General features: G+C 42.8%; 1 protein-coding gene across 1 annotated transcript in view; it reads left to right on the plus strand.

The window, feature by feature from the left end:
* The window catches only part of MYPN (myopalladin), an 84,186-nt gene that overhangs the window by 55,063 nt on the left and 9,397 nt on the right, over nt 1-19,726 (plus strand). Inside the window, exons 10-16 of the mRNA XM_040975832.1 lie at nt 1,130-1,246; nt 2,232-2,607; nt 9,911-10,504; nt 10,676-10,814; nt 14,669-14,890; nt 16,665-16,814; nt 18,207-18,289. Of these exons, the coding sequence (XP_040831766.1) occupies nt 1,130-1,246; nt 2,232-2,607; nt 9,911-10,504; nt 10,676-10,814; nt 14,669-14,890; nt 16,665-16,814; nt 18,207-18,289 (1,681 nt within the window). The remainder of the gene's footprint in view (nt 1-1,129; nt 1,247-2,231; nt 2,608-9,910; nt 10,505-10,675; nt 10,815-14,668; nt 14,891-16,664; nt 16,815-18,206; nt 18,290-19,726) is intronic.

Consider the following 19,726-nt stretch of genomic DNA (forward strand, 5'->3'; position numbering starts at 1 on the left):
AATTCTGGCTGCTCTATCTTCCAATCCAGCTGCCTGAAAATATGCCTGGGAAAGGGGCAGAGGATAAGTTTAGTGCCTTGACCCCTGCTACCATATGGGAGATCCAGGTGGAATATCTGGCTCCTGGCTCCTTGCTTTGGCCTGGCCGAACCCTGGCCCTTGTGGACATTTGGAAGTGAACCAGTGGATGTGTGGAAAATCTCTCTCTCTCTGTGTCTCTCTCTTTCTGTCTCTCCATTTTTCCATCTCTCTGTGTCATTCTGATTTTCAAATAAACAAATATTAAAAACAAATAAATTGTGGCCTTTGTTTAATATTACTTCACTGCAATGGTTCCCATGGAAATAATAAGAAACCAGATTTTAAAAACTTTTGTTCATCCTTTTTCTTTGATTCCTAATTTATTTTTTGTGACTTTCTAAAATTATTAATTCTATTTTTGCCATCTGGACTGACAACATTAAAATAGAAGAATATGTGTGAGCTGCCTTTGTGATGTAGTGAGTAAGGCACTGCCTGTGTTGCCAGCATCCCATGCGGGTTCTGGTCTGCTGCCGTGCTAATGTGCCTCTGGCTTAGCCCTTGTGATTGTGGCCACTCTGGGTGTTAATAAAAATTGTTCCCTCCTCTCTCTCTCTCAAATAAATATATAAATAGATCTTTTTAAAAAATAGATCGTCTAAAAATCTGTCATATGTAGACTCTTATGAGTGCTGAGTCTTCATGCAGCTACTGTTTCTATATCCTTTATTTAGTCTGTAATCAGCCAATCCAGTCAATATTTGGTTTGGCCAATTGTTTCCAAAGGTAAGATAATCAGCTTCTTAAATGACTTTTGCAGAATCACTATCTGGTAATAATTCCATCATTTTTTAAAACTATTTCTTTACTTGACAGAAAGAGCTCCCATTCTCTGGTTCACTCCTCAGATGCTCACAATAGCCAGAACCAAACCCAGGAGCCAGGAGCTCAGCCCGGGGCGTCCATGTGGGTGGCAGGACCCCAACTCCTCGAGCCATCACTTGCTGCCTCCCAGAGTACACATTGTCAGGAAGCTGGAGTCAGGAGGTGAAGCTTAAATTCAATTTCACGATTAAGACAGTAACCATTGTGTTTTATTGGCTTCCAGAGGAGATTTGCACATTGGTCATTGCTGAGGTGTTCGCAGAAGACTCTGGATGCTTCACATGTACTGCAAGCAACAAATACGGCACAGTGTCCAGCATTGCACAGCTGGACGTGAGAGGTGAGGCCTCTTTATGTGCCCGGCAAGTTTGTACTATGACTCTGAGTGCGAATATGCATTGGTGTTACCATTCCCGACTGCTCTTCATGCACAAATAACTTGGCTCTACTGAAACTATTTCAATTATTAAGGGAAGTGCTCTTGAGCAATGTCCAACTCCCCATTTGTTTTTATACTCCCATTCCACCCCAGTTATCTGCTGTCATCTTTGTACAATAACCACTCTCTGCCCCGTGGCCTTGCTTTCAGTTACATGTACTCCAGAAATACTGATTTGAAAATTACAGAAATAATCAATACACATTTTAAATTGCAGTCTGTCTGAACAGCATAATGAAATCTTGTGAAGTTCTACTCCCTCCACCCCGCCTGGGACATGAATCATTCCCTTGTCCAGTGTGTCCATGCTGTATGTGCTACCCACTTGCTGGTCCCTGAGTAGCTGAGTTACCAGATGGACTGAAGCAAAATCTCAGTGCTTGCATTTAAGTAACCCTTATTTTACTTAGTAATGCCCCAAAGGGAAAGAGTGGTGATGCACAGGAGGCACCAAGGCATGAGATAGGGAAGGCCAGATGAACTCTGGCACTATGTGGCAACACTGCAGGGCTTATGGGGAACATCCTAGTATGCATGGGTTTGATACTATCCAGTTTTAGGTCTCCACCGGGGAGTCTTGGACAAAATCCCTTAGGACAAAGGGGAGTCTACTGTACTTTCTAAGATTGAAAAAAAAACTCCTTGGTCTTATATCAATTTCTAAGATTCCATCCAAAGGGATATTTAGATTTTTAGTTTTATTCCTGCATCTTCACTATTGTTTCATGACCTAGACTATGATCTATGTTTTGTAAGCATTTTCCCATTTGTGCATTCATTCTACTTGAATATCTTCCCTTCTGTATACATGCCCCAGCTCAGGGCTACAATACAATTGCAGTCATGGCTGAGGCTGACAGCGTGGGTCCTGTGATCATTCTTTCAGGAAATGAAGACCTTGGAAACAATGGGTCTCTTCACTCGGCTAACTCCACCACAAACTTGGCTGTTCTCGAGCAGCAGCCATCTCCTCCCAAGCCTGAGCCTCCTTCTGCAGAACAACACCCCAAGCCCAAACTAGAAGGGGTTCTAGTGAACCACAATGAGCCCAGGTCCAGTTCCAGGATCGGGCTCCGTGTGCACTTCAACCTGCCTGAAGATGACAAAGGAAGTGAAGCCTCCTCCTCGGAGAGCGGAGTGACGGCCACCCCCCAGACCAGGCCCAACTCTTTCCAGGAGAAGTTTAATGGCCAGGCGACAAAACTCCAGGAGCCTTCCTCACCCATCAAGGAGCCACCTCCAGTTCTGGCAAAGCCCAAACTGTAAGTAAAACATAGAATGGAAAAGCAAGAGGGTCTGCAAGCTTGTCTTGAGTGAAACTTTCCTGAAGGTGGTGGAGCACAGCAGGGAATTACCAAGTAATAAAGTACACATGAAAGCTACCATTATCATTGTTATTACTAATATTCTACCCCCAAGCATTGGTACAACTAAGCTAACCAAGAGAGGCACTGACGTGATATTTGAGGTTCCACATGCAATGACACTGTGTTCCTCCTGTAAAACTCTTTCTTTTTTTTTTTTTTTAAGATTTTTTTTTTTGAAAGTCAGATTTACAGAGAGGAGGACAGAGAGAAAGATCTTCCATCTGCTGGCTCAATTCCCAAGTGGCCGCAACGACCAGAGCTGAGCCGATCTGAAGCCAGCAGCCAGGAGCTTCTTTAGGGTCTCCCATTCGGGTGCAGGGTCTCAAGGCTTTGGGCTGCTCTCAACTGATTTCCCAGGTCACAAGCAGGGAGCTGGAAGGGGAAGTGGAGCAGCTAAATACTAACCGGCACTCATATGGGGTCCTGGTGAATGCAAGACAAGGGTTTAGCCACTAGGCTATTGCGCTGGGCCTGTAAAGCCCTTTCTTTCATCTAACATCTTTAAAGTCTATAACTTCATCCTTCTAGTTCCCATTTCTTATTTCAGCCTCAGCTTCAGTCATCATTGTAAGAAAGTTACTCAGTACTTTTGATGTCTTTGCCATTGCCAGATACAGTGCAGAAGCATAGCAGGTTTTGTATAAATATAATGGCATGAAAGAAGAGGTTACAATTTTCTGATTCAACCCAGGAGCCTGCTGTCATGACCCTCTAGAGAATTAATAGCTAAAGTCCTCGCCTTGCACGTAACGGGATCCTATATGGGCGCCGGTTCCAATCCCGGCAGCCCCGCTTCCCATCCAGCTCCCAGCTTGTGTCCTGGGAAAACAGTCAAGGACAGCCCAAAGCCTTGGGACTTTGCACTCACATGGGAGACCCGGAAGAGGCTCCAGGTTCCTGGCTTTGAATCAGCTTAGCTCTGACCATTGTGGCTGCTTGGGGAGTGAATCAACGGATGGAAGCTCTTCCTCTCTGTCTCTCCTCCTTTCTGTATAAATGACTTTCCAATCAAAAATAATAAAGCTTTTTAAAAATGAATTTTAAAACAATAATGCTTATAGCTACATCAGCCTTTTAAAGTCAGCATCAAGCACTATAGTATAGAACTCCAGTCCAGTGTGACTCAGTGCTAAGAGGTCCATTTGGAAGCCCCTCCTATCACTTAGGTTTGGACTCCTGTCACTACATACAGAATTCTGGATGTAAAATTCAATGTTATTAAACATGCCTCTCAGCAAATTACAACCAGAAATGTTTTAGTCCATACAAAGTTGCTGCAGGCACAGGAGAAAGCCTCCACTTCAAGTAAGAAATGGGAGTAGGGAGGGGTTAATGCAGGGACACAGGCAGACAAGCAGCCAGGCTCTGCAGGAGAGTGGCTGAGCTGGGAACATGGGCGCCTCACCTGCCTCTCAGGGATCACAGCCATCCCAGCCTTTGTCAGCTACAGTTGGCACAGCTGGCTCACCCTCTGCTTGTCTCAGCATCTCCATCTTTCCTCTTTCCCCATCTCCTCCATGCTTCTTTTTCTGGAAACTCATCAATTCCTATGGGCCCATCACAAACATGCACATCTACATCATGACCTATATCAAGGATCAACGTTAACTCGATTGTTGGCAGTTTGAGTGTGAATTTCAACAGGTCTAGACTGCTCTTTGCTCCTGGCATCAGATCCGCTCAGCTCCAGTCATTGCAGCCACTTGGGGAATGAACCAGTGCTCAGAGGATCTTCCTCTCAATCACTCCTTCTCTCTGTAAATCTGACTTTCCAATAAGAATAAATAAATTTTTTTAAAAAATCTATTTCTTGGAAAGAGAAACAAAGAGACACATGGAGATAAAAACACAGGAAGATCTCTCATCTACTGGCTCATTTCCCAAATGCAGACATCAGTGGGGGCAGAGGCCAGAGCTAGGATTCTGGAATACCATGCAGGCCTTCCAGGTGGATGCAGAAATCCAATTACTTAGGCCATCACTGCTACTTCCCAGGGTTTGCACAGCAGCAAACCAATGTCAGCCAGGGAATTCAAACCCAGGTACTACAAAGTAGGATGTGGTTGTCAACCACAAGGTTAAATACCTGCTCTCTTATTACTTTTATCCTCCCAAGTTTGGAACTGAAATATATTGATTCTAGGCATTTAGCTGACTGGCTAAGATGCAGATTAAGCAGATTATGAAGGTTACATCACTCCCTACAATGTCAACATCCCATATGGGCAACAGTTTGTGTTCTGGCTGCTCCACTTGCAATCCGGCTCTCTACTGATGTGCCTGGGAAAGAGGTGGTAGGGTTCCTCCAATTTGCCACTCACATGGACAACAGAGATAATGTACACCTTAAAACTGTCACAGAATGGGAGAATACCATTGCAAAGATTGTCAGTAAAGTCTAGATATTCTTTGGTTTTGAAGACTGGTTTACTTATTTGAAAGATGTGATTTCGGAGAAACAGGGAGAGACAGAGTTATTCCATTCCCCAAATGGTCGCAATGGCTGAGGCTTGGTCAGGCTGAAGTCAGGAGCCTGAAAGTCTACCCAGGTCTCCCGTGTGGGAAGCAGGGGCCCAAGCAGTTGGGCCGTCTTCTACTGCTTTCCCAGGTGCATCAGTAGGGAGCTGGATCAGAAACAGAGCAGCCAGCCACTCAAACCAGCACACCCACAGGCTGATGGCACTGGCCCCCAAAGTCTAGACAATTCTAACTCTGAAATTTTCAATTTGAGTATCAAGCTGTCTAAAGGTTCATCCTGGGTACAATCTAGAATAAAATGTGCAGGTATGAAAAATTACTTGTGTCCTCCATCAGTTATACCCCATTAGTTAAACTGAGAGCTTCCTGCAATTTATTTGGAAACCACTGGTCTAGAGTTTAAGAAGTAACCTCTTTGCAGCTGGTCCTCACCCCACATGTCCCATCCATGAAGAAAACAATAAATAAAAGTGAATAAGATGTCAAAAAAAGAGGAAAAAATCAGAATATCCTGGGAAAGCCTGTATTTGGGGACATGCATCTTTTGGAGCAGTGGTTCTTAGTCCTGACGCCTAGAACCATCGATTGGGTTAGAGGGACCAGCAGCACTGGCCTTACCTTGGGACTGTACAAAAATGCAAATTCTCAGGTCCACCCCATCCCCTGAATCAGGAACACTGGGGTGGAACCAGAAATCTCTGCTTGAAGCCACCCAACTGGCTGGCTAACATTTAAGAACGAATGACCTACATATTCAAAGATAATAATAATCAGACCTGGATGCCTTCCCAGGCCCATTCATTGTCAGGGCCATGGTACCCAACAGAGTGAGTTTTGTTTGTGTTTTTACGGTCTCCAGGTGATTCTAAACAGCTGCCAGGAACCACTGCGAAAGCCATACCTTATCTCCAAACATCGAGGTATCCTACTCAGGAGGGGGACGGCTGGCAGATGCGATAACACCCTGCTTTGTAGCAAGTGCCAGTTGATGGCCTGTGTGCGCATGAGTGCTGACTCTGATGCGAAATTGCTGCTGAAACTGCTTTTGGAAACACTGCCTCCCAAATTTACTGTTATCTGATATTTTATCACAAAACTTCAAAATCCTTGAGAAATTCTTTTCTAGAATATTTCATATGATCTTTATTTGTAAAATGCTTGAAACTGACTCCTGTGGTTCAGAAATAGACACAAGTAATAGTAACCATCTATCAATTGCTTACATCTTTTGGGTGATTTACTTTGTCAGTTCCCACAACGTGAAGAAGTGCTATTATTACCATTTTAATTATAAAGAGAATCAGGGTCAGATGAGTCTAGAAGCTACCTAAAGCCACACAGAGCCAGGATTAGGACCTGAGTGTGTGTGTGTGTCTGCAGAGCTCATAAGCTTAAATTAAGTTGTGACAAATGGAAAGATATTTTAAGGTAACTGGAGAGAGTTAATAAATCTACAGAAAAAAATTTGGGGTATAAACATGAGTTCCAAGATTCCACAGCAACAAGAAATGACCAGCCAAGTTTACAACAATTTATGACAGGTTGTTACTTTGAATTAAAGCTTATTTGAGATTTTAGAACTAGTGAACCTTGAAATTAGTCTTCTATCTTTACTAGGCGCTGATATACAGGTGCCCCCATATTATTTGTAAATAACTACTAGTTGCGGGATACATATGCATGCCCCACTTGATTTTTTTCAGTTGACATACAATCTCAGACACATTTGTATCTTCTGCAAGACCTAGCAAAAAAGCTTAATATCATCGAATAAAGGAATTGTCCTGATGTAATAAACACACTAAACCAACCAGTTGTTTTAAATCCCTTCTGAAAAACGATAGAATATAAGAAAATGTTGAAACAAAAAGGCATTTTCAAATGAATTCCTTCAGAGTCTTAGTCTAAATAATTTGATCCTTTATGTAACATTTTGTTTAAGGTTTGTGATCCTCTACAATCTAAATACAGTATACTTCCAAACACATACACATAAATCCAAATCCAAACATATTTCACTGAGCGGGAAGGGCTGGCATGCTATTTGAAGTCTTATTTAAGTGAGAAAACTGGACCTTGGCTGTTACTCAACAGGAAGTAAAGGCAAATAGGAACCAAAAGACTTCCTGCCCCGCTATCATTGTTTTCTTTCTTAGCACCACATCTTCAATTTCCGCAGTCAGAAATAACTGTTTCTGCAATGTCATCAGATTAAAATTTGCTTTGATAAAATAATACAGAGCATGCTGAAAACCACATGGCCTGCCTTCTAATAGTCAGAGGAGATATTATGGCAAAAACGAGATCCATCAAACATTAAGATTGTGTATTGCCATAGTATGTGGAAAAGTCAAGAGCAACAGAAACAATGTCAATTCTGTATATTTTTGTAAGGGTGGCCAAACAAAGATATTTCTATGTCTCTTAATTTGTAAATCTTTCATGTACAGAGAAATGAAAGAGTTTAAATTTATTTATATTGTTGTCTCTCAGCTTCAACACTCATTTTCTAAAAGGGATCATAAGAAAGTTACTGTGCCAAGTGCATAACACTTCTGAATCCTTAGTTTAACTCAAGAAAAGCTTTTTTGTGGATGAACAAAGGGTTGTCTGGTAGATTGCATTTGACAGCAGCAATGGGTCTTTCTTTTGTGAAGTTACGTTTTCCATAAATGACGTACCTAAAACATTAATGCAAGGAAAGAAAAAGGTGTTAAATTCCAAGAACTAAGAAAATCAAGACTTGGGAACCTTCCTGTTCAACTCTGTGATGACTGGTCTTGACACCCACAGTGTTCCAGACATACCATTAATTTCCAAAGAACAGATTCCCCAAAGATCAAGGTTTGGTAGCCATGATGGCTGCGTAGGTACATGATGACAGCATTTTTGTTTCAGCTTTTTTTTTTTAACTCTTGATGCTAGATGGTATTATTGTAGTTGCCGTGTTATAACTTACTTCCTCTGGGGAGTTCATTTCATAACAGTTTACTTTTTTAAAAAATATTTATTTATTTTCTTTGGAAAGTCAGATATGCAGAGAGGAAGAGAAACAGAAAGGAAGATCTTCTGTCCAATGATTCACGCCCCAAGTGACCGCAACGGCCAGAGCTGAGCCGATCTGAAAGCCAAGAGCCAGGAGCTTCTTCCAGGTCTCCCACATGGATGCAAGGTCCCAAGGCTCTGGATGTCCTCAATTGCTTTCCCAGGCCACAAGCAGGGAGCTTGGATGAGAAGTGGAGCTGCTGTGATTAGAACCGGCACCCATACATGGGATCCTGTTGCGTGCAAGACAAGGACGTTAGCCACTAAGCTACTACACTGGGCCCTCAGCTCTTTTTCTTAAAAAAAAAAAAAAAAGGTCATCTCGTGAAGAGAAATTAAGTAGAGTTAGGACTTTGGGAAAATTACATAATGCCTGCATGATTCAGGTTCCTGTAAGAAGAGACGTTGCTCCAACTTGATCTTTCTCCTTTGAGGCATAAGAGCAGCCTAAGACAATGTCTATAATCTGTGTGGCCATGTAACCTATCACTCAAATCAAGACTGCTTTTTAGAATGAGCACTATTACTAACTGTGCCTTTAAAAGAGAGAGATATAAACCAGGACTGTTCCAGAAGAAGCAGGACGTGGTCACCTTATCTTCAAACATTAAGGCACATCAGGGCCTGGCACTGTGGCATAGTAAACCAAGTCTCCATCTACGGTGCTCGCATCCAATCTGGTGCTGGTTCATGTCCCGGCTGCTCCATTTCCACACAAGCTTCCTGCTTATGGTTCAAGCTCTTGGGCCTCTGCACACATGTGGGAGACCCAGTAAGAGCTTCTGGCTCCTGGTTTCAGATCAGCCCAGCTCCAGCCACTACAACCATTTGGGAAGTGAATCAGTAGATAAAAGACCTCTTCTTTTCTGTCTTGCCTTTTTCTGTGTAACTCTGCCGTTAGGCTCTTTGTGCAGGTTTGCTCCAGGACAAGGCAAATTCTCTGGGGGAATTCAGCCGCTTCAGAGCCTGAGATGGCTGAGGAGCTCAGCTCCTTCCATCCCAAAGCTGGGATTCTGTCTACTGCTTGTCAGAACTTTGAGCACTGCCAACCAAGGAACACTGTCTCTAGTTCTTTTTTCTACTTTGGAAACATTCTGTGTTACACAACTCTGGGGTCACAACACAAATACAATGATTGTATTCTAACAACAGCCTTGGGACAAAAGATAACTCACAACTCACCAGGGATCAAGTAGCTAATTTCTGGCTATCCCATAGCTGCATGTTCTTCTTAAAAATTGTTTATGTGTTTATTTTTATTTTATTTCAAAGGCAGAGAAAAATAGAGGAGGGAGAGGCTGATCTTCCATCCACTGGTGCACTCCTCCAATGTCTGCAACAGTCAGGTCTGGACCAGGGTGAAGCCAGGAGCCAACAGGTCAACCTGGGTCCCACCACGTGGGTAGCAGGGTTTAAGTACCTTAGCCATCACCTGCTGCCTTCCTGTGTGCACATTAGCAGGAAGCTGGGTTGAAAGCCTGTTCAGGACTCACACCTGGACACCCTGATATGGGAAGCTGGCATCCCACACATCAGTTCACTTGCTGGACCCTGAGGCCCATTCTGTGTGTTTTTAATCCGAATCAAGTTGGAACAGCCTGTGCACATGGTTTCTGAAGGATGAACCCGGTGGTAACACTTTTTCTCATCTCTCCCCACTCTATCTCGTGTGCAGTGATTCCGTTCAGTTACAACAGCTTCACAACCAAGTCTTACTGGAACAGCAACAGTTGCAAAATTCGTCTCCCTCCTCCCCTAAGGAGTTTCCTTTCCACGGGAGCGTTTCGAACTCCTCTGCTCCCGCAGCAGTGACGATGTCCAGCAAGCCGGGGAAGGCTCCATCATCCCAGACCTTCAACTTGGCCCGGCCGAAGCATTTCTTCCCCTCCACAAGCTGCACCCCGGCTACCACCGCGGCTCCTTCCAGCTCACCCGTGCTCACCTTGAGCAGCACTCCACAAACCCTGCCGAGGACAGTGAGCAAAGAGAGCCTCCTAACCTCTCCGCCCTCCACGCAAGCCAAACCTCCAAGCGGGGTTTCCATCCAAACCGAGCCACCCGCTGCGGGTCCCACGGAACCGACGCACTCAGCGCTCACATTTTCCATCCCCAGTGGAAACCAGTTTCAGCCCCGCTGTGTGTCCCCAACTCCCGTCTCTCCCACTGGCCGGATTCAGAACCCGGTGGCTTTCCTCAGCTCGGTTCTGCCTTCTCTCCCTGCCACCCCACCCACCAATGCCATGGGGCTGCCTAAAAGCGCACCGTCCACGTAAGTGTTAAGAGGTGGCACTTGCACAGAACAGCTGGGTCCGGGAGGGGGGTCTCTATTAGAGGGTTCCTAGGCAACTGCCAGTTGTCACTTCAACCATCACGACCTCGGGGCCTTTGCCTGGTGAGCAGGGTGTATCATGGGTATATCGGGTATGGATTTATTTTGCAGGCCATCGCAAGGACTGATGAAGAAGACCACCAGGTCCTCTCAACCAGTGACTGACGATTACATTCGTGAAACTAAGAATGCAGTGATGCTCGACTTGGGGAAGAAAGTGAGTTTTGGTGACATCAGAACAAACCAGCAGGTAAGATCGTGGGATTCAGACTGCTTGTTGGAGTTTTTGATAAGCAATAGAACTTTGCTGAGCTCAATCTATAGATATTCAGGTCATTTGACCTCAGTGAGAGTGATGCTGCGGTTTAGCGGGAAGAGCACAGAATAAGAGTTCTGAAGAACCCACCCATTGTACAGCTGGATTATTCTAGAAGTTAACTTAGCTTTGTTGTTTACCAATTGACCCAGAATAGAATATATAATAGTTCTCCCTCACCTGCAGGATGCCTGAAATCTCAGATAGTGCCAAACAATTTTTCTTGTGCGCGCATACCTTTGATAAAACTCAATATGTAAATCAGACAAGGCAGAGGTTAATAATACTTAATAATAAAATCGAACAAATATGTTAAATAATTGACTTATGTGTAAACAATATAAGTATGATTATATGTAATAAGTTATTTTCACTGTTTATTTCTGGAATTTTCCATTTTAATATTTTCAGACCTCAGTTGACCAAGAGAAGTAGAATTGTAGAAAGTGGAATCCTAGATAAAGAAGGAAGTACTGTATTAAAGAAGGAGTGAGATTAGTCCAAAAGCCATTGTGTCTATACTTTGCTCAGTTTGGTCACATCACTAAGATAATCCAATATCTGACACTCAAGATGATCCTGACTTGAAAGAATCTTGAGGTTCTAAACTGTGCTTCATGTGACATCCTTCACTCTCATGGGCCCAGAGATCTGATCACCAGTCCCTCTGCGTCTCTATAATGCACTAAATCATGTGAACTAGTCATTAGGCAACAACACATGGCTCAACCTGTTGAACATCCTGGCTTTTTAGTGTTTGCCCTGAAGGAGAAAGAGGAAAGCCTGAAGTGCCCATCATAAAAACCAAAGACTATTTTCTTCAGTCTAACTTAGGCTCTCCCAACTGAGCTATTCCGGCCACAAAAGACTTATTTTCTTATTGGAGCCATTCACTTTAGTCTTTGAAAATCAAATGACTTTTAAGAATTTTATTTATTTGAGAGCTAGAGAGTCAGAAAGAGGGAGAAAGATCTTCTGACCACTGCTTCACTTCCCAAACATCCATAATGGGGCTAGGCCAGAACCAAGCCAGGAGCTTTGAACCAATCCAGATCCATACAGGTGGCAATGACCCAAGTACCTGAACTTCAACCACTTTTAGGCAGGGTGTGCGTTGACAGGAATCTAGAGCATAAGTGGAACCAGGATTCAAACCCAGGCTCTCCAATATGGGATATAGGTGTCTCAAGCAATTACTTAACCGCTGCACCAAACAACTGTCCCAAGTGATTTTTCTTTTAATGCAAGAATACATTTTACTAATCTGACTCTTGACCTCCTTTCTCTAGAAACTTTGCTATCCCTTTATTCTGCCTCCCTCATCCCTGCTTTTTTTCTTAATGCCACATGAAAACTGCCTGCAGTTCACAGATACTGCCCTCTATGACAGGAAAAAAAAAAAGGTAGCTGATTCTTGCTCTTTTGTTTGTTCCTCTAATCACCTTCTTCCCTAAGCTGTTCAGTCACTTCTTCTATTTAAATCTTAGCAGCTTTTCTTTCCTTTCATTGTGAATTCTTTATGACAACCTGCTTTTGTAAGCAAATAGCATGCCATCCATTCCTTTTCCAATAAGAATTCCACAGAGGCCTTGTGTTGCACCACATAAGGCCATGTGTTGCCCACCTTGGGCACTGCAGGACCCCAGGTGCTGGGACAGTGAAGTATCCTGTGGCCGCTCCCATGACCCCACTGAGGATGCCACAGCCCTGGATGCTTGAGGGCTGGGAGCAGGGGGTGCGTGCGATGTCTTGTTTATTGCTGCATCTCTATTATGCCTGACCCAGAATCCATGCTCAGTGAATGTTTGCTAAATTAACACACAACTATGAGATGTACATTAGCTTTAGGTAGAATAATGAAACTTTTAATCAAATAGAAAAATTTGGGTTTGTTGCACAGCTATGGAAAAGATAGCTTGTCCATAGAGAGTCTAATTATACTTAATTATAGAAACCAGCTGAAAAGACAGTAATCCATTTCAATCAGCTGCTAAAAAGAGCAAAAACTTAACAACACACTGAAATTCAACAAAACTCTAGCCTTAACTGAAAACCTATGTAGAAAGTAAATCTGTGTATCTTTTAGAAACTAACTATTCTTAAAGACTAAATTTGGGTTTTATGCGACATCTTCAAAGGGAGAACCTGTCTTTGTATCCCCTGTGCCCATCACAGTATTTACTACACAGTAGCTGCCTCCTAAGACGTCAGCAACAGGGACAAGGGGGCAACGAGGACTGGTTATTCCCACAAAAGGCAATAAGTAATTCTTAGATAAGTAGAAAAAGGAAATGCCCTGTATCCCTGTTCATCTTTTTGTCTACTAAATCTATCATTATATTGTGGCTCTCACGCAGTCCATGTGAAGGACAGGCTGTGCATATGTGTCACAGAAGTCAGATGCTTCAGGTTGTCAAAATATCAGCCTTAAGAAGATTATCTTCAAAGGGAAAAACAGAGCTATAATTTCAAGCGGCAAATTCTAATTTTGTTGAGCTCCTCAGTTTCTTTTACTGAGGAACTGAATGTCTCTGCAGTTTTTAAATCGAGACAGGATTGGTCATTTATCACTAGTCTGATTTCCATACAGGCCAGATTTATATATCAATTTTAGCATGACCCAAACACCCCACATTGGATTTCAGTCTCCCAGAGATGCTTCCAATCTGCTCTTCCTTCATCTCAGGAGAGGGTACCACTATGCATCCACTTGGCTAAGTGATAGATCAGTACCCTCACACTGCCCATGGTGACAACCAAGCTTTCAAAGTTTCCAACCTGTACTTCTGTAAAATAAGATATGAATGAATAGATATGAAGAGCAGATGTGGTGCATCTCCAGAAGACTGAAATGCAACGTGGGCTGTTTGGACCGTGCTAAACTTGAGATGTCCACAGGGTGCCCTAACAAAGAATAGATCACTAGCTGACTAACTCTGGGCTTCTAGAGAGGGACTAGGAGTGGAGACTTGGATTTGGAAATCTTTAACAAAGAAAATGACTGAAGCTGAGAGACTGAACCAAAGCTGAGCCAAAAAAGGAGACTGGGAGACTGATGCTAGAAAAGCAGGAAACCAGCATGGTGGTAGGCCCTGAAGACAACGGAAGGGAAAGGCAGTTGTCTGTGTTGATGCCAGAGAGGTTAAGTAACCTAAGGACCAATTAGGGATGACTCGAGTTGGCACATCTGGAGACACTGGCAGTAGCAGTCTCAGTGAAGCAATGTCAATGAAGCATAATTTGGTAGGTCAGCAAGAGAAAACGGTTCTGAAAATGGTCCTGTAACAACAGAAAATTATTTCAAATCTTTTGTGTGGTGGGGGCGGGAAGCAGGGAAAGCAACAAAAGATGCAGTGAAGACAGGTGTGGGGAGAATTAAGATTTATCCAAGATGGGTATTCCTCAAATGTACAGATAGGGATGTCCTATAGAAAGTTCAGAATGCTTTTGTCAAAATAACTCTGCAGACAGTACTACTTTTTGAAGTGAATACTAGTTGTCATCATGGAAATCATATTCCATCTTCTTTCCATTCTCTACAGAATTCTACTGATGCTCCAAGTTCATAGTGAGGGACCAAGGTTCACTGAAGCAATTTGACATTACCATAGATACACAGGCATTTCCTTACTGCTTCCTGGTCAGAAACTAGAGATGCAAACATGACTGGTCTTTGGGAATTCCATGATCTAAAACATCTGAATTTTTAAGTCATATCCTCAATTACGCCAATGAACACCCTATCCTTCATCCTAGAAACTGACATTGAAACATTGTCATTTTTATAGGAGTACAAAATTTCAAGCTTTGAGCAGAGGCTGATGAATGAAATAGAGTTTCGCTTGGAACGCACTCCTGTGGATGAATCAGATGATGAAATCCAACATGATGAGATCCCCACGGGCAAGTGTATTGCCCCTATCTTTGACAAAAGACTCAAGCACTTCCGAGTCACAGAAGGTTCGCCAGTCACATTCACCTGCAAAATTGTTGGAATACCTGTTCCAAAGGTAGGGGAAGATGACCTGCCAGTTTGCCAATCAATAGTCTAGAACTATAGACACTGCCTTCAAGAAAGCTTTCAGTGCTAGTGAAGTAGTCATATAAGGAATGAAAAACAATACCAAAAACCAATACTAATACTAAATTGAGACCATCAAGAATAGAGTCATTCACTAGTCAGACCAAATATAAATCAGGCTATGGGTCAATAAGAACTCTAATAGAGGTTTAAAAAAATTCTCAGCCATGGTATTGAATCATTGATTTTCTTAGCCAAAAGACTCACCAAATTGATATTTTTCTTGCTATTTAATATCTACTGGATAGCCACAGGGTGCCTGTTGTTGTACAGAGCAAACTATATTTGTATCATTACTGTTAGGTTGGTAAATGCCAAAAATGTCATATCGTTATCATTGGCTGCTGAAAATCTTATGAGTCACCAGATTTTTTGGCAGTTGACTGAGAAGAAGGATTAACACCCTGTGAGATTGTGGTAGGAAATCTCTGTACTCTACTTTCACCAACATTAGCATGGTGTTATCCTATGTGGTTAGGTAACCAATTAAAGTTAAGAAGAGCAGCTGCAACCGGTGCTTAATCTCCTGTCTTTGAGAGCTCTCCTTGACACACAGGGAACATAACTTGAAAAAATATACACGTTTATTTAAAGTTTTGCCAAATAAGAAGTTTAGCAGGGCCAACGTTGTAGCATAATGGGTAAAGTCATCACTCGCAATGCCAACATCCTTATGGGTGCTGGTTCACGTCCTGGCTGCTCCACTTCACTTACATATACATGTTATTTATTTTTATTGGAAAGTCAGATTTACAGAGAGAAGAGGAGAGAGAAAAATATCTTCTGTCTGCTGATTTACTTCCCACAACAGCAGGAGCTAAGCTGACTCAAAGCCAGGAGCCAGGAGCTTCTTCCAGATCTCTTGCTCAGGTGTGGGGTCTCAAGGTTTGGGCCATCTTCTATTGTTGTTCCAGGCCACAAGCAGGGAGCTGGATGGAAAGTGGATCAGCCAGACATGAACCGGCTCCTATATGGGATCCCAGGGAGCACAAGGCAAGGATTTAGCCACTGAACCATCACACCAGGCACAGCTGCTCCACTCGCAATTCAGCTCCCTGTTAGTGGCCTAGATAGGCAGAGGAAGATGAGCCAAGGACCTGAGGCTGTGTACTCATGTGCGAGACTCAGCAGAAACTTCTGGATCCTGGCTTTGACTTGGCTCCACCCTGGATGTTGTAATCATCTGGGGAGAGAACCCGTGAATAAAAGATCTCTGTCTCCAACTCCTTCTATAATCTGACTTTCAAATAAATAAATAAACCTTTGGAAAACTAAAAGGAATTTATTAAATGAACCCTAGCCTTATTCTACTATCCTAAATCAAGCAAGGTGCCAATACTTGCAATAGCAAGAGACTTGAGCTTGTGAATAAAATAATGGTTTAGGATCAGGAGTACTCCACGGTGCTGGTTTTGATTATTTGCTGCTGAAGACACATCGGGTCCTTAGAGTATCTTTTTAACTTAATCATGCAGTTCAATGAAAAATAGTCAAAAGTTCTGTCCTAATTCTCAGTTACACTAAGTTTTTTTTTTACTTAAATATCATATAGGTACAAGTGAAGGGGCATATTATTCACTTTGAATATGAAACTTTTTTCCAAGTGTCACTCATCATAGAGATGGCAATTGACCCTTACCTCACCCTCCTCCCTAGTTTCCTATGAAATAGTGCATATTCTCCTTGATGCTCTTCCATTTCAGGTATACTGGTTCAAAGATGGGAAGCAGATTTCTAAAAAGAATGAGCACTGCAAAATGAGGAGGGAAGGAGACGGGACATGTTCTCTGCACATTGAATCCACTACCAATGATGATGATGGCAACTATACCATCATGGCAGCCAACCCCCAGGTGAGACCCCAGGGATGACATGACATGCTGCACTCGGAGGAAGAAGCAGTTGAATCACTGGGCAGGGGGCCGTGAGAAAGGTGACTTGCTAAGGATTGCTGAGGAAGTAAAGGAGGAGCACTGAGTGTGTGTAACCCAGAACAGTGTCACACTGATGATAGATACTGATGAGTCCCTCACCACTTGACTTTGTCAAAGGACAGCAGTACTCCCCTCACTTTGTATATGCTTTCCAGACCTCCTGGGCCAAATCTTTTGTTTATCAACTGTCTTGCAGAGTCATCAAGCCAATCTATCAATCATTTCAGCAATAAATGATCTGCTTTTGTATTTTGGGGGGACAGGCAGATTACTTTATAAAGGTCTGTGAATTTCCCTGAAGTCTTCGCTTTTTAACTTTTTAAAATATATTTTTGTTAAAGTTGGAAGCTCAAATCTCTTTTCTTTTCCAAATGATATCAAGTCTTAAAATTCTCCTAAAAGTGGTAGGTGTTGTGGAGCAGTTGAGTGGGACACACACATCTCTGAGTCCTGGTTGCTCTGCTTCTGATCCCGGTAGGATCAGCAGATAACAGCTCCAAGTACTTGGATTCCTGCCACTGATGTGAGAGACCTGAATGGAGGTCGTGGCTCCTGGCTTTTGCCTGTTCCAGCCCTAGATTCTGTGGGAATTTGGGAGAGTGAATGAGTACGCAGAAGTTCTGTCTTTCCTGTCATTCTTTTAGAGTAAATACACTCAACTTTTAAATATATATTTATATATATAGCAGAGAAAAATATCTTCGATTATTATTCAAATAGGATTACAAAACTACTCTTTTTAGCTATCACCCACTGTTCCTATTGGAATATTAGTTTTGAAAAACCTCTGTTTGGCCTGGTGTGATAGCTCAATGGCTAACCTTCATTTTGTAGGTGCTAGAATCCCATATGGATACTGGTTCATGTCCCAGCTGTTCCACTTCATTTCCAGCTTCCTGCTTGTTGTCTGGGAAAGCGATTCACTGCATAGCCAAAAGCCTTGAGACCTTACATCCATGGGAGACCCAGAGAAAGCTCCTGGCTCCTGGCTGCAAATTGACTCCAGTCCAGCTGTTGTGGCCATTTAGGGAGTAATGCAGCATTCAATTGTTTTACACTGTGCTCTGTTCATGTCTCAGGTTGAAAAAAAAAATCATTAAAATAGTCTTAAAAATCTCTTCCCCCAGAATATTAGCAATGAAGTCATAAGAAATATTCAAAAGCTGTGTTGTTGTCATTCCTGCCTTCCAAGGAAAAACTCAAATAGTTAGGCAAAAGTTTCATGATGTTCTGCTCCAGAAAGTTTTACGTGGAGTAAAAAAATATGTGGGTTTCTTCTTATTTTACTCTTGTTTATTTTTCTTTTCTCAGGGGCGAATCAGCTGCTCCGGCCACTTGATGGTCCAGAGTTTGCCCCTTCGCAGCCGCCTAGCCCCAATGGGTCAGTCACACAGGTAAAGACAGGAAGATGTCCCTTCTCTGAGTACCTTCCTGAGCTCCTCCTCCCACAGTGAGCACCAAAGTACAGCTGGCTCTCCACAGCCCTGGGCCCCACAACCTGGGATTCAACCACAGAACAAAAACCTTCAAAAATATCTTTTCCCAGAAAAATCCAGGCAAGCAATTAACTTACACAAGACCCTGGGTCCACATGGTACAGTGATAAATAGGAAATGTATGCAATCTAGAGATGACTTAAAGTGTACTAGAAGATGCACATAGATTATATCCTTACCATCTTATAAAAAGGACTTAACAATCTAGGGATTTTGAGGTCCACTGGGAGGAGGGATGTGCCCAGAACCAACCTCCTCAAGAGCCAAGGACAACTGTATATTGTTATAATTCTCTATGCACAATATTCATTATATTCACACATACACAAAAACATGTTATACGAAAAAAAACCTTTTGCTGGATTTCAAGCATTTTGCACCAAAATAAGCTGAACGTTTAATTCCATTTTCCAGTGCCTTTGTACTCCACTGCCATTAGTCTCTTACTATGCTTATACATTCAACTTTATCATAGACGTGGAGGGATTGAAAGAAGAATGGCATAAGTAGGGTTCTGTGTGCTCTCAAGTTTCAGGTATCCCCTGGGCATCTTGGATTGTTTCCTAACCTAAACTGTACGTGTTAGATCCACAACCTGTTCCTTATAGGTGGGCCTCCCCCTGCAGCATTAGCATCACATGGGAGCCTGATGGAAATGCAGAATCCCAGGCCCCACCCCAGAGCTACTGAGCCCCACATCTGCATTTTTATTAAATTCCTAAGAGTGCTGGAGCTTGAATAGAACTGGCCTCTGCACACTTTACATGGTCGTTGTCCTTAGCACCTGTGCACATCCTAGGAAATGCAGATCCTTTAAATTACCATCTTTTTTCAAAACATAGAACCCTAATGATTATATGTGCATGAGTCGAATTTTTTGTTGCTGTATCCAGTTTAACATTTGGGTTTTTTTGGGGGGCGCGTTTGGTTGGTTTTTTTTTGTTTTGTTTTGTTTTTGCTCTGATCTTACTCACCTCTTGAAGAAAAGATCTTGGCTTCTCTCCCCCAAGTCTTCTGGTGCCACAGAGTCTTAGCAGCATTCCATGGTTGCTGACACAGATAAATTAAATGTGACTTACCAAAGGTACAAAAATAGCAACCCATGTTTCAGATACAGCATTTCACCACTGTTGCAACTACACCTACTTCTCCACATAACCCCTCCTCTTTCTCTCCTTCCTCCTTCCCCTCCCCTTCCCACACACACACAAAGAAAGAGCTGTTCTGTTGGTCAGTCTTATGTGGTTCAAGTTCATGACTACCTGTAATGATCTGCCATAATTCATAGACCAGGCTCAAAGCTATCACTCAAGGACACGGAAACTTGTAACTGTC

The sequence above is a fragment of the Ochotona curzoniae genome, unplaced genomic scaffold (genome assembly GCF_017591425.1).
Source record: "Ochotona curzoniae isolate NIBS_2020 unplaced genomic scaffold, NIBS_Ocur_1.0 contig_2692, whole genome shotgun sequence".
NCBI classification, from domain to species: Eukaryota; Metazoa; Chordata; class Mammalia; order Lagomorpha; family Ochotonidae; genus Ochotona; species Ochotona curzoniae.